Below are 18,756 nucleotides of genomic sequence, written 5' to 3'. Positions count from 1 at the left end.
CAAGTCTGTCACATTCTATTAATAGATATTCACCTGTACCTGTTAATAAGAACCCTCCCAAACGCAAACGGCCAAAGGAAGATGGGTATTGTTTCATCAGTCATTCTCATCTTAGTGTTAACATAATTAGACTCTGAGATCACAAAGCTGGAAATAAGCGAGCCTTACTGGGAATTGGGAGAATAGAAGAGATGATATATATTGGGGGGGTCCTTCTTATTGTGAGCTGAGATTGATGGAAGTGTGAAACGTTGACGATATGGAATATGATTAATTATTTCTTGTTCAACCCGGAATAGAGTGCCCACAGAGCACTGAGTGGCTTGAGGGTGGTGGTGGGGGGGTGCCTAAATGGTGGGAGTAAATTGGATTTCTTTAAAGAAATGCTCATGAAAATAATTTGAGGAATTATAAAATTATAATAAATTTCACTGAAATTGGACATGTGGCAGAAGATGTAAGTGGTTGATGAAGTAACCATTAGAAACTATTACCGAGATTATATTATCACACACACACTTGCTGAGCTCCAGAACCTCGCTTTATGTATTTCAAGTGCCCAATGATGTTTTAGTTATGGATACCCTAGTAAACGTTAACCACACTGACTTGCTCCCTATTTAAACAAGATCAATTCTAGAGGTATGACAGGATAAATGAACATGGCAAATACCCACCCAATAAACATTTCGTCTGCATACGCAGGTCTAAGATAGCTAGATTTTTTTGTTTGTTTGTTTGTTTTCCTTTAATGCCTCCAGCATAATTTAGATACACACTGAGTCATTTAATTGGATTTAGGTGCATATTGAAGAAAGAAAAATGTCAAGTTTCCTCTTACTTAGTGGCTCATCTGTTTGAGGCAGAAGCCAACGGTGATTGAGGACACCTGAGGGTCACATAATGAAATCCGGGTCCTCACTATTCACCTGGGGAAATCTGCCACAATACATGTCATGTCAGAGACCGCTTCCAAAGTTGAAAAATGTGTGGGTTTTTCTTTGAAAGATTCTTACTAGTCTTGCTTCTCGGTGAATAAATACAGCGACGACAAAAGTCAACTAATTTAAACTATTGCTTTTATTATAATTACACGGGAGCACAAATAAATAAGCACAAAAGTATTGTAAAATATTGCCAATGCACTAAAGAAAACAAATTGTTTTCAAACGACATCTGGTTACTTCAGTAGTATCAAAGTACATTTATAATTACATGTTACCTAAAAAAATCAAGTACAAAAATTAAGAGAAATTAAAACATCAGTGTTTATATTATTATGTATATAGAAATGGCTAACAACACGTGAATAGAGAAATCTGTTAGCTAATGCTTATTTGCACAATTTTTCAGGCACATACCTGACATTTTTAATGAGTTATGAAAAATGTAATATGACATTCAGATTCTTAGATACGGTAAACGTGTTATGTTGGAATGGATGTTAAATGGTTTCTTTTAAAAACCCTGTCTTTTAGAAATGTAGTGCCATTATCCACTAAAAAACATATTGTTTTATATCATTTCTTCAATAGCTATTTGTTTTAACTTCTTGAAAAGAGCAAGAAAGTAAACGTACAATTGCTAAATACGTAAACACATTTTTAGTGCAAGATAACAAGACCTGTGACTTTACTGTGCTTTGTTTTTTATAATCACAGTGCACTTTACACCAATTGCTACACTATAAATATTAACTTAAGGAGTTCCAAACAAAAGAAGTGCATACTAAACATTTTCATATATATTATATACAGTATGTATACTGTATGTGGGCGTGTACATGTGTAGATGTCGCTGCTTTTAGGGTGGGCACCCCAGTCATATTTGGGAACAATCAAACACTTCAAAAAGATTGAGATAAATCCAACACTATTTCTGTAAAGGTATTTCCCCTTAAATTTGAAACTTTGTAATATTTAAGGGGAAATGTCATCAGACTTTTTTTTTTAGGTTACACACATTTTGCTACAATGTAATTGACCCAAATATCAAAGGGTTTTAAATCAATCCAAAAAACAAGCCACAATGTTCAAGTCCAACATGGCAAACATGTTATCCTTTTACTGAGTTACATAGACAGCAGTACATATCCTATGTGTACACATAGAGTCTTATACATAAACATATTTTATACTTAGACATTAACTTTAATATGCTTTAATATTTTATTCTGACTGTACACTTGATCTGGAAAAAAAGAGAGAATACCATATATAAACACAGAGGAGATGTCGAACACGTGATATTATATAACTTCTTAGAAGTTTAATTGGCTTTGTTTTGAAATTTTAATGATAGCATAATTAAGCTCCTTGAAGGCAGGGACCATATCTTTTAGAATATGTAGTTCCAATGCTTCACAGAATTTTTAAAAACAACTAGTAGATAAGTTTCTCAACAATGAACTGTTAATAATAAATTAATAATTGTCCACATTCTACAATTAGCTATCTATTTTCCCATTGAGGGAAGATGTAGTGAGTGAATCTTAAATATTATAGGTACCATTTTTCTCCAGTTCCATTTAAATTGGGGGCACAATGAAGTATGATTTGTTATTCTATTGTACTTCTATTCCTTTGAAAGGGTTAACTGTTCTCATCTCAGATTACCTACCGCTTAAATCACAGGAATTTTTTTTTTTTTATTTCATAGGTAGCCATAACTCGCTTACAAGCTCTATTCTATTTTAGGAGTGACTTACTTTTACATATAGGTGATTAAAATTGCGTTGTTAATGTGCATTGTTTTGATGACTTAGTTAGTTAGTTAAAACACTAACCCAAAAGTGTTGTTTGGTTTTATTGACTTGATTCCTAAACTTGCTCAAAGAGTCAAATCAAATTATGTGTGAGGACGAGGCCTAAGCCAGAGTGTAGTAAGAAAAATGTTTCTTTATTCTCTAGAGGCATTCAAGAAAACGATTTGGAACCTCCATGTCTGAAGTTCCAATGTCACTATTTTTAAAAGGGAAGTTGTATTTCGTTGTATCCAGGCAATTTCCAGATATTGTGTCTATTCTTTAAAACTATTAATGTTTTGTTTTCCTTCACTTTCCCAAATATTCTGTATGAGCAGTCATTATCCTTCCCTTACATAAATCAATCACTCACTCCAAACTTGCTCCCAGGACATGAATACGGGGAAAGGGATAGCAGAGTTCACATGAAGAACCACCTAACAGCTCAGAAGATACTGGCTCCTGGCCTTGAACAGAAATGCAGGATCTCCCTCCCATCGATTCCAAAGGAATTTGTCTCTTGAGTGCTAAGACGTGTTTCCCACAGAAAAGCATCTTGGGGACAGCCAATAAAATTCTGTTTCTGTAAAAGTTGTCGGGAAAAGACCATTTCTCATATGTACAGGCTCTTCCTACCTGATAACCATGCCATGATACTATTTGTTCTGTGGCACTGCTAAAAAAATATGAGCTTTCTCTTTCCATAGTGTTCTGGCTGTCCACGGAATGTTTTATCCTCTGACCACATTCACAGATTGACGTGTCCTGACTGCCACCAGAGAATAAGCTGATTTTTCCCTCTATCCTAATGACCTCTTTTTCTCCGTATAAAGAAACACAATGCAAAGAGAAAATGAATGATAGAATGGTTCTCTCCACATCTGCGAAGCTGCAACAGACAGTGGTTTGGGCACCCAATAAACGTTCTTGAGTCAACATCAGTGAAGCTCTTTCCCAGATCTTTTAGTGACTTCCCATTGAAAGGAAGATTTGGAGAAATTAAACAGAAACGGTTGCCTAAGGTCAGATTTTCAAACAAGCTGCCTTCTCAGAAAATAACTTGCTTGAAAAAAAAAAAAAAAGAGTGCATGAAACCTGGCAACAGCATGAGTTTGGCAGAACAAATGGGAATGACTGAATCCAACATAAATCATTTCAGTACCTCTGTTTCCTTCTTGACAAGTGGCCAGCATTAAAAAATATCTTCTGCCTCATTCAGAGAGATATGGGAAAAGATTGGCATCTGAAAAACACACTTGGTTTTGTTACCTAAATATAAATTTCAAAAGAATTATCCAATCATTACCATACTGAGCCTGAATATACATTTACATACACCCAGATCATCCTAAGGATGCTGAGAATTGATGTCTTACACCTGATTGACTGGCTTGAGTATACGTGGTCAGAAGAAGTTAAATCAGGCTAACATCCTGGGTCCTAAGCCCATTTTATTTCCATTCTGATTTTATCTTAGCATATTGTCATCACTCTTAGATTGGTACTCCATTGATTGTTGGGTTAGAAACATAATCTCTAACTGGTGAAACATGGCAGTAGGATTTATTTAAGCTACTTAACATCTCCCCATGATTTCCTGTACTTCTGATCCTGCTTCTTCTTTTTTTTTTTAACACCTCAGTTATACAAGCAAAACCTAAAACCTCAGTAAGCGTGTTATGTATACAATTCTTCTGCTGAGTACTCATTCACACAAAAACAACAGATACACATGCTCCCACTTACCCTTTTTCCTTATTCTTTCAGAATTCTAATTGGACATCAAAATATACATTGATTATAAAAGATTAAAAAGTTATTTTATAACATTTCAAAGGCTTGAAAGGAACTATTACTGATAAAGCGTTACTAGGTTTTTAAGCAATATATATTACAAAAATCCCCTCACTCCTGTTATATTTGGTTTTATTGAGCAGCTCTGTACTATTGCTGTCAAAACCCTTACAAGGAAAATCACTATGACAATAACTTCGAACACATACCTTTTCGCTCAGAAATATAATACTAAATTGATTGTTAAAGAAGAATCACATACTGTCAATTTTAGGAAGCATAAATAGTAATTTAAATATACAAAATATATGAGATAGTTTCCTTTTTATCCATCCGTGGCAATATTTATATGCAACTAACAAGTTATTCTTAAAAGATATATAGGATTTGTTTAACTTAAACTTTACCACCACATAAAACCGAAGCCACCCCATCCATCCCCTAGCCCCTGCATTTCCTATTTCTTCTTTGAAACAAAATAAAATAAACAAGCGGTCATAATTCTTTGGTCATGGTATCAGAATCAGTAAGAATGGATGTGATGGTCACGCACAGAAGATTACGACCCAAAAATGTGGTGAAAACGAGTTTGAAAAACTTAAGAAATACTATTTCATTAATGGACCTAAATTTTGCAAAAGATTGGCATTTAGTGTACTAAAATATGTAAACATATCTGTCTGAATGTTTATTTCTCATTTTCTAGGGGAAACAAACACACACGTGAAAAGTTACTTAAAAATAGTGATGGCAGTGGCCATAAAGCCACTGGTCCCACTTTCTTGAAAGCAGTCATGCTATTTAGCTTTCGATTCCTTGTTCCTTCCATTGTCACAGTGAACCCTGGTCTCCTCCAATCAGATCCATGATGCAAGGACATGCATCCTGAAAGTCATTTCTGAAGGAAATGTTTTCTGCTGGGATATCCAAATGTATCCTAATAGCTTTCTCTGGAGTCTGACTAACCATTGCTTAGTATAAACAAGACAATATTGAAGAGAAATTCTTATAAAGCCAATGTAGCAAAAATATTGGTGTTGATGTACTGTGGACGTCCAAATTATGCATCACATTTGCATTCATTTCCCGTCAAACCCTTAAAAATTTACAAAGCAACAGATGTCCTTAACGAACATGATACTTGACTTCTACGTTACTAGCACCAGATCATATATTATGTGATTGAACATGATTTATAGGTGTGAGCTCTCATACAGAAGCCAAATGTGGACAGAAAAAAAAAGTAACATCTGAAATGCAAAAATTAATAATAAAAGGCATTAAGGGATTACATATAAAAGAGATAACAAACCAGTTAATACCGAAATTATATCATATAGTAAAACTCTCAATATTTCTGTACTTTATATACGTATAATGTGTATTATTTCAGGTGTCACCCATAAACTAGTAAAATATTTACATCTTAATATCTTTTGGATTCAAAATAATCCGGGATAAATAAGTGTCTTAATTGCAAGGATACAATTAATATACATTTTATCGAGAACTTGCCATGAGTAGGCACAGCTTCCCATGGGCTTTCCAGGGAAGCACTGGCATTCCATTCCATTCCGACAGAGAAGATATGTAACAGTTACTTATCACATGACTGAGTCGACCTCCCTCTTCGTGTCAAATGATGTGGAGCTCCCGCTGTCCTGCGCACGTCATATGGCCGTATCCCAGAACACCGTTTGCTGCTTAGAATAGGGTGGAGGGCTGTACTTCTTTGCCCCTGCATTCTTCTTCCAGCTGGGCAGGATAGGCATGCTATCCTGTTTGCAAAGGCCCTTTTCCGTTTTCTGTCTAGCTTTTATTTCCTTGCACAAGCAACGCTTTTTCTCAATCATCTCAAGCATTGTATGGTCTCCATGAAACCACTGCATGCATGCCACCTAGCAAAAAAGAAAGAGTGAATACAGAAGCAAAAAATGGAATGAAAGCAATTTCTTTTTTCTTTTTTTTTTTTTTGCACTGTGCTAGTAGTCGTTTCGAAAAATGCCAGCTGTTTCTCTATCTTTGTAATTCTTACAAAGCAAAATTAAAGTATGGAAACTGTAATTAAATTTTGTACTTAAGTAAACTTTGTGACATACTCAAACAATTATTTGGGCAAGAATATTTTTCCAATATGATTCAGTAGCTCACAATATGGAAATGACCCTTTCTTTTTTTTTAAGCAATTTGCCTGGTATTTACCTATTGCTTTTATGTCGACTCCATCGTCTTACAGGTCCCAATGTGTCCAGGTTCAATTATTGGAATTACTTCTCAGTGAGATCTAAGATGAATGTGATATTTTTTTGAAGAATTTAAAGACCATTTTTGTTCTTGAAATAAAACTTGGGTTTGTTTATAAAAAGCATGTGGAATTAAGACTTTTCATAATTCATCTACCAAAATGACTGTGCATGCATCTAATGCTTGGAATTTAAAGGTTTAAATAATTTTTTGCCAATATTTTTTTCTATATTTTTTGATGTTTCAGCAAATGTCTAAGTCAGAATCATTGGCCTGAGCCATCTTACTGACCCACGCCCTAATTAGTTCCAGCACTTCAGAGAACCAGACCTGTCAGGTCAATTATATACTAGGAGATGATTCAGAGCTGACCGTATCTTGACACACATACATATATTTCTGGACAGATGAATGCTGATCCCAGGTATACGCTGTCATGTCCCCTAATAGCTGTTCTTTAGAACAGAACTATAGAGTTGAGTCTGTCACACAAGGAAAACAATGTGATTGGGCCACGAACCCAGCATGGGGAAGCTTCCACTTAATTCTGTAAGCAAATCTACTCTTTGACTTTAAAGGTTAAAATAGCTCACTTGGAGTCACTGAATTAGATGTTACAATTTTAGTATAAAAATCAGAGCAAATACTTAAATAACATTTACTCTATACCGGATCCCATTCTAAGTACTTGGCATAGTGTAATTCATTCATTCCTCACAATGATGATACTCTGAAATAAGTACTATTTATTAAACCATAATGATGCGTAAAGTGAGATTTAGAGAGATTTAGTAACTTGCTTAAGCTTACAGAGCCAGCAAACGGCAGAGTCGGGATTGGATCCCAAGAATCCATTTCTAACACTGTGCTTTTAACAACTACTCTATACTGACTTTTAGTGTATGTGTAAAAGTGGAAAGGATTGAGAAGATAAATTAGTACAACAATATACAGATGAGGAAACTTCAAGAAATTACATATGTTGCCCAGAGCCAGGCAGGTAAGTTTCTGGCGTGAACAGGCAAGATTGAAATTCTCGTGATTCCTAATCCTTTATGGAGTGGGCAGGGTCTCGAGCTAGAACACAAGAATACAAAGCCTGGATGTGTCATATTTCTCCCAGTCACTGCACTTCTTGGTTCATTTATCTGAATAACTGAATCGGTAATATCTCAATTTCAGAAGTTGGTATAAGGATTGAACTGGACAATGAAGGTAAAGTCATTTTTCAAAACGCTAAACCAACGCCCAACTATTATTATTGTAATACTGACAAACACCTAGGAGTTTTCCATACCTGCTCTCTGTCACACATGTGCGAGGAGCTCTGTGTATGTTACACTGCTTCTCCCAGCCACCCTGAAAGCTTGGATTTATCTACACAGTACAAGTGTGAAAGCAGTCTCAGAAAGTTTTTGAAGCTAGATCAAGGTCAGAGCTTACTACATGTAGTAGAGACCTCTATCGAACTCAGATCTGTCTGACTCCAAATTGAATATTCTTTCTACTACATCTCCTGATTATTGTCTAGAAATCATAATAGTTATTGTCATTTCACTCTGACTACCATTTCTAGACGTTACTCAAAAAATACACATATATCTATTGCTTTATGAGGGAATAAACAGTGCTTATCAAATAAATCCAAATCAGTGACTTGGACTTGGAATCCAGAAGATGGCAGTCTTAGATTAATATCACCCATGTGCCTAACTTTATACAAAGTTCTTTGAAAAAAATGAGCTGTGTTTTATGGGCACGGGTGTTTGCTTTTTAAATGAAATTCCTGATATTCGTTAAATTATTCCAACTAATAGGCTTTTATACCAACAGAACATTGCCAAAGTGGCTTGGAAATTTTTCAAAAGATTTCTAATATTTTATAACTTGATAATCCATACAATAAAAATACAGTAAGTCTATTTTGGTGGAAATACAGGCAAAATTTATTGAGTGACTATAAACTCTTAAAATGGATTTATAACACAGAATTCCCAGAGGGCAGGCCCCAAATTTTATCCATCAGCAGCCCCAACATGCAGAACAGAGTCATTAAGCTCTCGATAAAAGTTTTATGAATGAAGAGAAGCCACCATCATTGAACAGTTTTTGTTAACTCTCAGAAAGCTCACCAGATCATTTTCTTCTTAGTAAAATCTCACCGGATTTTACACATTCCAACAAATTTGCAAAACCTCCAACCTTCATTCAGGTAAGATAATTACAGCATCACTTTGATATTTTCATTTATTTACTTTTCCACACAAACCTTAAATCACTTGTTACTTAATTTTCTTTAATATTTAAGAGAATCAGTACATGTCATTGCAAAATAATAATTCTCCTAGATTGCTCTAACAACAGTATCTCCAATATATTGCATAGTAGTCATTACATTTCCCGTGTATAACTGCATTACTATAGGTGTGTATTTTCTGTCAATTAGAAGTGTGTACTATATAAGTGCATCAATTTAAGAATAATCCATTCTTTAAAAAAATCTAAAAAATAAGTTTAAGAATGAAGATTTATAAAGTATGATTTCCATATTCTTTACATTTTTATTTTAAAATAGTTAAATATCCACTTGGTTGATATAATGGTTTAAAATATTAATAGAAGAAAATCAACCCCTTTTTTCAAAATGCCTATAATAGTAACCTATTTTCTTTTGGTGGTCAATACAAATTCTGTGAGAAAGCATTGGTCAATATATGAATAATGGCTAGGTATTCCAAGAGAATTTAAATACAGGTTATTAGAAAGCAGCCAATTCAAAAATTTTTTAATTTCGATATTTTAATAAATCTGTTGAAGAGTGCTATAGAATCATTTCATGTTAAGCTGTTATCGAACATTTTTTTCTCATTTAAGATACCCATGAAAGTTACTACTATGTTAAGATGAGATAAATCCTTTTTCAATGTGATTCATTTTGGGGAAGACAAATCTACTTCCGATGTTTACTTTTATAGAGCATGTGGTTTTCAATCTTTCTTTCTTTCTTTCTTTCTTTCTTTCTTTCTTTCTTTCTTTCTTTCTTTCTTTCAATATTTCTCTTTTTAATTCCCAGAATTAAGCTCCAGCGTTACCCACTCTGGCCATTTACATGGCAGACTCTCTCTCCCTAAAACAAGTCTAAAAATTACATTTCACTCTGACAGTAAGATGTTTCCATTTATTAGTTTGTACATAACAAATAGGATATTAAACAATTATATGAAGCGTGTGAAGAATACTACCCATAAAATATTTCATGACTTTGCTGTGTTTTTGTTTCGTTTTGTTTTATCACCACATTCTTCATGGCTTTTTACAGTTTAGCTATAAAATTCCATTTCACCTCACCCCAGAGTTAAAAGAATTCTGGGATTTGATTTACAACAAGCATGCATTGGGAGACAATTGTAAAACAATTGCTCAATGATATGAATACAGTTACATCTATTGGACAAGATTTTCATTTTAACATGATTCAGCAAAGGTAATATTCTTGGCTAAAAGTTGATGGGGATGAAATCAAGTGAAGCTCTTCCTCAAGAAGGTAAAATGTAAATCCCCATCCCTTACGTGAAGGCTACACAGAGTGACTTCCTTCCAGAGAATACAGTCTGGAAAGGGGGAGGAGAGTAACTTAACAGTGGATAGCCTGGGAAACACTATGTACACACATCAAGTGATCGACGGTGATAAGTGATGTCAATCCTATGGACCTTGGACACCACGTGATAAGAAAGGCACACGCCTCTGTGTTCTTCCTCTCCCAAATGCATAATCTCAAACTAACCATGAGAAAAACACCTAACAAATATAAATTGAAAAATACTCTACAAAACACCAGTCCAGAAGTCCTCAAAACTGTCAAGATCATCCAAAATAAGGAAATTCTAAGAAATTATCACAGTCTAGTGGAGGCAAATGAGACTTGATAACTGAAATTGACTAACGTGGTATCCTGGAAGGGATCCTGAACTGATAGATAAAAACCTAGAAAATCAAAATAAGGAATGGGCTTTAAAAATACTGTTTCAATATCGACTCATTGGTTGCGACAAATGCCCCATAGCAGTGTAAGATATTAACAAAAGGGGAGATTTGGTGTGGGGTATACAGGAACCCTCTGTGCATTTTCTGCAGCCTCTCTGTAAATTTAAAACTATTCTAAAGTTCAAAAAGTGTATTTTAAAAAATCACCTGAAGAGACAACATTCTTTCCAAATGCTAACTGTAACTTATCTTTCACTCTTTAGATGGAAGCAACGTGGTATAATGGAAAGAGTTCAAGGACTTGATCGGGATCTTAATTGATACGTGACATTGAAAAGTCATGTATGTCTTTGAACTTGTATGCACTTCCTCTATACATTGTATATATATTGGTACATAATTCATATACACACAGTATGTATATTTGTATATACTTCATATATATTTTATGTATATGGTACATACTTTATGTATACGTTATGTGTATTGCTACATATGTCATACTTCACATCTTTGTAGGAGGCAGTGAACTAAATAAAGCTGGCAATTAGATTGGAAACTGTAAAGCCCCAAACACCGCTAATGATCTTAATTACTAATCCTTCAATACATGAAGAATAACATAAATGTCAAGGAGTCTTTAATTTACCTCAATCATTACCTTCTCTAGGAAATAAACTAAGTACTTCTGATATCGAATATATTTTATCCAAAGAACAAAGGAAAGAAAATATCATTCAACAATACATCTCCATACTATTTATTTAAAATATTCAATTGCCAAAATATGTAAACCATAAAGAGATAAAAATATTCTTAAACAAGCACTTTAACACTAGCATTTCAACACTAAAAATGATACCAGAATAAAATTGACACAAGCAGGCATATCTCTATCAATTTGATGTTTGTGCCTCATGAGTTAGCATGTAAAAAATAATAATAATTTACCAAAGACTTAGGGGAAAAATCAGTATTGAGCAAGTGCCTTGTTGGCTTCAGAATTAAATTTAACTATTGTGAATAAAATTTAATTTCTTAAGAGACCTAACACCAACACTAATTTTCAGATGCTCCCAGGGGGAAAAAATCAGTTCCATGCTGTTCTCTCTGTTCCAATTTCTCTAACCCTATAACCTACATTATGAGAAATCATTTCCGACATGGGGAATATAAGATTTAATCTGGCTGAAAAAGAAGTCAAAGTCATCACATTTCTTTGAATTTTCTCTTTACCTTGCAGAAAATTTCTCCAGGAGAGCATGGATAGCATTAGTGGGGCAACAAGTAAGAGCATGCATGAAGGCTAGCTGGTAAGATTTGAAAAAGGAAAGCTAATTTCAGGAATTATGGGGGATAGTGAGTCCCCTGCATCTGTGCAGTCCGTCCCCACCCTTAGCTGTCATGAGGTCAGCCAGGGGTGTTAGAGAAACGAGCGTTGAAACTGTTCTTCCTCTCTCATGTAGTGGGCAAAGAGATCGATACTTTAGTAACGAAAAATACGTAAAAAATAAACATGTAAGTAACTGTAGCTTTCTTATGTGTATCTTCAGAATAATGGACAGGAGTTGGCAAAATACAACCCACTTCCAGAATACAGCCTACTGCCTGTTTTTGTATAGACCATGAGCAAGAATTTTTGTTTTATGTTTTAAGTTGTTGAAAAAAAACCAAAAGGAGAATATTTTGTGATACACGAAAATCATACGAAATTCAAATGTCAGTGTATACAATGTTTTAACTGGCACACAGACAGGGCTATTTGTGGATGTATTTCTACAGCTGCTTTCATGTTATAGAGTTACATAGTTGGGACAGAGATCACACATCCCACAAAGCCTGAAATATTTACTGTCTGCCCCCTTACAGAAAAAGTTTGCTAGTCTGCTACGTAAGTGGCTAATTAACCCTTGAAATATGTGTATTTTGGAACTGTCTAATAGAAGACCAAAAAGGATGTTAATATTGATGCTATAAAAAGGGCTATAAAGCAAGTCAAGAGCATTGATTCATACATGCTCACATATTTTTCATATCAAGTTTGGACCATTAGATTTAAAATCAGCTCTGACAATTAGTTTAAAGGAATTATTTGAGCATGCTAACTACACATTTTGCTATTCATCATGAGAAGGAATAAAAAATGTCAGAATTAAATAAAGTGGATTGTCTGGTGTAAATTAACTAGGTAAGAGACTTAATATAAGGTCAGTCCCTCGTTTTAATAACCCTGAAGTAGTCATTTGCTTGTCTGTGATGTGTTATTGTAGGAATTCAACTTCAGTATAAAAGTTCTTTTGAGAACTTTAAAAAAATAATTCTAGTGAATTATATTTGTTTTCTTCTTCTCTAAATATATTTTGGGAAGATTTCAGCTCTACATATTATAAACAACAACAGAGGTCCTCAATAAACCTTCTGAAAGTGACATAGAAATGGAAGGGTTATAATTACCTTCACTTGTTAACAAATTCGCTAATAAAGTTGCTTTATTACTTACCAAGTAACAAATGATCAAATCCATGTTACTTGATTCTTACACAGAAAACAAACAAACCAAAACCCTATCTTTTTCTCCTTTTTTAAAAGAGATTATTTATTTATTTAAGAGAGAGATTGAGAGTGGGTGTGATGGAGGGGAGGAGCAGAGGGAGAGGGACAAGCAGACTCCTCACTGGCCATGAAGCCTGAGATGGGGATTGATCCCAAGACCCTAATATCAGGACCTGAGTCAAAATCAAGAGCCAGACCCTTAACCAACTGAGCCACCCAGGTGTCCCCCGTCTTTTTTCTTCGAACGAGTAAGTTTTGCTCCATGTATCCGTTATAAAATAGTTGATATTTTGAAAGCATACAGAGGTGACCCAACATCATAGTATTTTCCATGCTCAGTGTTTAAAATGTACAGTTAAATAATCTATATGGCATTATAATTACTTATAAACACCATTTGTTCAACTTTGAAAAGTATATATTCAAGGTCAGGAAGATGACTCAACACTAATTGATTCTTGTTCCTTTTTTTATGAAGACCAAAGTGAAGCCATTTGAAAAGATAATGCAAGCGTGCAATACCAAAAAAAAAGTATGCAGTACCAAAAAAAAAAAAAAGGAAAAATAAGTGTACAATACAAAAAAAAAAAAAAAAAAACAGGTAAGTGGGCAATACCAAAAAAAATCTATAATATGTGTATACAGAACATAATGTAAGTGTGCAATACCAAAAAAGTGGGCACTTTTCAATTTCATGGGCCTGGATTTAATCCCAAGTCTTTCAATTTCACTGTGGTGGTGTTGCCCAAGTTAGTTATTTTGTTTTCTTGCCTGAGACATTACGGGAATTAAATAATCTTCACATTATATTTTAATGATATTATTTGAAATAGCATCTTTGGTATATCTTTAGCTTTTTTGATAGTTTTTAGCCTGTATTTTTTTCCACTTTAATTCTGACCTATCCATTGGGTGATTTTTAAATTGTTCCCTTGTACTCCTCTCTCATTTATCAACAATGTTGACTCAGAACATATGCCTAATCAAAGAATTACTAGACAAGTATACATCTGAGACGTACTGAAACTCTAGATTTTACTTCACGTGCCTAAATTCTGCTTTAAAATATAAATATATTGATAAAATGAAAGCGACATCTTGATTTCAGAGCTGCTTTTGAATGCAATATCATGGGCATACATTAACCCCACCTTCTTTTTCCAGATCTAAAGATCCCTCTTCATGTATAATCTCTGATTAACTACTGGGCATCTGAGAAACAACACATGTTGGTATTTCAAGCCATAAAAAGCTATTTGTTTTTACATATTTGTGCTTGCTTACATGATCAATTATGTAAAACTCACTAATCAAAAAGATTTAAAAACTATAAGTTAATAAGCCTTACAATTGCATGGCTTTAAAGACAAAATAGAGCTTTAAGTTAATGTAGATTGCTCATTTTCTCTGCCTGCAAAATGAGGACAACAACCAACTTCAGTTTTATAGTGATGTCCTTTAATCAAGACCGAGACACAGGTCATATCCAAGGTTGATTTTAACTACCGTGCTACACAGTGACAAGTGTAACTGATTCCACGCTCCTCTAAGCCCCTGCACATCTTTCTCAAATAATAACAATTCTATTTTTGTGTGTGTTTGATTTCCTATTTTCTTAAGAGACACTATAAGACTGATGAAATGGATAACATGACCTGGTTTTACCACTTATTTGTTGTGAGATGTGGGACAAGTCACTGAACCTTCCTGAGGCCTTGCTTCTTTCGCAGGGAAATGAAAATAATAAGACCTCAAGATTGTTGGGAGGAATGCAGGTAATTAACTTAGCAGCTATTACAAAGTGGACACAAAAATATAAGCTCCTGGAGCTGCCTGGGTGGCTCGGTCAGTTAAGTGTCCATCTCTTGATTTTGGCTCAGGTCATGATCTCAGGCTCATGGATGAGCCTGCAATGGCTCCGTGCTCAGCGGTGAGTCTGCTTCTCTCCCTCTCTGCCCCTCCTCCAGCTATCTCTCTCTGTCTCTCAAATAAATAAATAAATCTTTAAAATTTATATATATACAAGCTCCTCTACCCCCAGTAGACTGTGAGTTCTTTGAAGACAGGGGCTCTCTTGTTAATCCTCATGTCCTTAGCCGTCAGCACAGTGCAAGTATGTAGTAAGTACTCGAACAATGGACGAATGAACAAACAGATGACTAGAAGGGTAATGTTGTCCGAGTGCTTTTGGGAAAGGCGCTTTGGAAATTTTTGACTTAATGATGATTTTATTCCACTTTTGTACATTTGAATTCAGCAATATCCTGGATGCACAAGGTCAAACAAATTATTTCCTATGATTTTTGAACCTCAGGAGGCATCGAACCTCAAACTCAGCCCTCGATTCCACGGGAGCCATGCCCTGGGTGCTCTATAGTTGAGAGCATCTCTCTCAGATTCTGGGGTCTTGGAATCCTTGGGGTCTCAAGGATTCATTTCCTTTGACTTGGGGGGTGGTCTCAGAATCCTCGGGCCTTTGGCTCAGGTTAAGTGACACACCCATGCTCCCTAAACCTCAGCAGGTACTTAGCATCCCTTGGGAGCTTGTTAAAATGAACAGTCTTAGTCACCATCCCCAGAGATTTTGACTCTAGGTTCTGGGTAAAGTTGGTCTCAGAAAACTGCATTCAAATAGTCCAAAAAGCATTTAACTCTCCTTCAGCAATGTTTCTCAAACTGTCATCTACCTTTACATGTCCAGTGTCACGTTCTTGGTTCAGTTCCCGGACTACTGAGACCACTTCTAATGTTGCACTTGTAACCCACCAGCCACACTGCCCAAGCTTGTTCTGTGAAGCCCCCATACAACCACAGTGCTCTATTGCTCTCCATTTCCTGCAGATAATGGTTCATGCTCCAAATCCATTACACTGAATTTCAACATTGTCTTTTCTGACTAATCATTTTACCCCACTGTTTACTGCATACTGCCATCATACTGGGATAGCTCACCCAACACCATAGGCACATTATTTGCTTCCATTCTTTATATCAAAGCTATTTTTCTATTCTGGAACTGTCTTCCTCCCTGAAGCCTTATCTTTCATGGGAAATCCCACTTACACTTTTAAAGTCCAATTAAACGTATCAAGAATCCATTCTGAAATCCTCTATGAATTCTGATAGCCATGCTTGCTTATTGCTGGTATAGTATTCCTTCCCTCCCTCCCTCCCTTTCTTCCTCCCTCCCTTTCTTCCTTCCTACCTTACTTTCCTTCCTTCCTTCTTTCCTTCTTTCCTTCCTTCCGTCCTTCCTTCCTGAAGTCTCTTACATCATGCTATAATATTGTATTGATTATGAGTTTTGCACAAGATTCTGAAATTCTTGAAAATGGAAATCCTGTTTATATTATTTTTTCTAACCCTAGAATCCTAAGTCAATACCCTCAAAGAAGTTCCACAATGTCTTAATAGTTAAAGTTTCTTTGAAATGCAATTTCAGAGTGACTAGTCTGAGAAGATTTTTTCACTTCTTTTTTCTAATTATAAAAATAATTTATGCCTATTTTATAAAATATGGATTATAGTAATATGATAAGAAAAATAACTGTGATACCACCACACAAAAATTGCAGTACATTTCTTTACATATAAATCATATACACATAATTATAATTCATGTATATACATAATCCTTGTGTATGCACCTATATATACAAATTATTCTTAACTTATGATTATACTATATAAAATTTTATATCCTTGCATTTTCCTTATTATTATAGTTACTGTCTTAGACACTTTTTTCAAGACACGATAATAAAAATGAATTATTCATTATGAACACCTTTTACTTTGCCATTGTATAATTGTTCACATTTTGGGGGTTTCATTTTTTAAATGCTGTAAGTAATATCTCAATACCTAATGACTTTTTCCTTCAGAAATCCACTCACACAGTAACAAGTCAAAGGGTCAGAACATTTTAAAGCTTTTGATGTAGATATAGCTTATTTGTCTCCCAGAAAAGTTAAACCATTTTCCATTCCCATAAGCAGTGTGGGATTCATACCATATTAGCACTGGTTGTGTTACCACAGACACAAGCAAGCAAGCAAACAAGCAAACAAACAAACAAAAAATCCTGTAAATGGTATGTGTCTAGGAGAACACTTTGATTTCTACATTTACTTGTATTAATAGTGACTTGAAAGGGCTTGAATATTTCCAAAATATTTAATAACAGAACAGTGGATTCATAGCCTGAGTTTATTCTTTTCTTTTTCCCCCTAATGAGGTGGTATTTTCACTTACTAATTTATACTTTTTAAATACATTTGGGGCATTTATATTTTATTTATTGTAATAATTTCCAGTGTTTGGTACTTTATAGTCATTTATGTTATTCCAGACAGATGTTCCTAATTTTTATAGTCAAATCACTTGTTTTTTTTCAAAATACCTGCATTTTTAATTCTTTTTTTTTTTAGAGATTTTATTTATTTATTTGACAGAGATAGAGACAGCCAGCAAGAGAGGGAACACAAGCAGGGGGAGTGGGAGAGGAAGAAGCAGGCTCATAGCGGAATAGCCCGATGTGGGGCTCGATCCCATAACGCCGGGATCACGCCCTGAGCCGAAGGCAGATGCTTAACCGCTGTGCCACCCAGGCGCCCTTGCATTTTTAATCCTTGAAAGTCCCTGCCTTTTCAATAATTGATAAATATAATTATTTATATTTTTCAAGGATTTTGGCTTGCAAACTCTTTAATTCATCTTTTTCTTCATTTGTTTATACTTTCCCTTGTCACTAAAAATATGTTGCTTAGGAAGGGAAAGTATATTTAATATGAAAAATGAGACGGAAGGTAAAACACTGAAAGGACAGATTTTACTTCTTAATTCTTCATGAGGTAAGAATCTACTTTTATTTATTTCAAATATTTCATCAGCTGTTCAAGCGCTATTTGTTACTCATAATGGCTGAGTCACATTTCAAATCCTAGAAGTAATTTTGTACTATAATCTCATTTTATGAGGTGGTAGCTGGTGTGGAACAGCAATCGTTTGAACGATGTGTATCAGCTCTACCTCAACGAAAATAATGTCTAAGTGAAAAAATTGTGCTTCCCACCTTGAAATTGCCCTGGTGTCACCATTACCTTCTTGAAACATAAATCTATATGCATACTCACATACACACCTCATCAGTCTTTTGAAAAAAAAAATACTGTTTCATTTTCCAGCTTCATATGATGCATAGTTTGGACAAATGTTGTCTTCCAGGTTGCAATTTATTGAAACAGTCTTCTTAAGTGTTTCACTTAGGAAAATACTTAAAAATTATGTTTTAAAAATCACTATGTTTCATTAAAAGAAAATAAAAATCTCTTTTGAAGACTGTTGAGAAGTCTATCATAGGCAAATACACATGCACCCATAATACATACCTACACATTTCATATATGTTCATGAACATATGTAAGCATGTGTAT

General features: G+C 34.7%; 1 protein-coding gene across 5 annotated transcripts in view; it reads right to left on the bottom strand.

The window, feature by feature from the left end:
- Positions 1-1,088: 1,088 nt before the first annotated feature.
- Positions 1,089-18,756, bottom strand: part of NYAP2 (neuronal tyrosine-phosphorylated phosphoinositide-3-kinase adaptor 2) — a 254,115-nt gene continuing 236,447 nt past the window's right edge. For all 5 annotated transcript variants that reach the window (XM_019798985.2, XM_019798987.2, XM_019798989.2 and 2 more), the window contains one exon: positions 1,089-6,435. In XM_019798985.2, the coding sequence (XP_019654544.2) occupies positions 6,208-6,435 (228 nt within the window). In that variant the 3' untranslated portion in view covers positions 1,089-6,207. The remainder of the gene's footprint in view (positions 6,436-18,756) is intronic.

Source organism: Ailuropoda melanoleuca, chromosome 2 (genome assembly GCF_002007445.2).
Source record: "Ailuropoda melanoleuca isolate Jingjing chromosome 2, ASM200744v2, whole genome shotgun sequence".
Lineage (NCBI taxonomy): Eukaryota > Metazoa > Chordata > Mammalia > Carnivora > Ursidae > Ailuropoda > Ailuropoda melanoleuca.
Note: the sequence above shows the minus strand (reverse complement) of the source record. Positions and strands in the feature narration are given on the sequence as shown.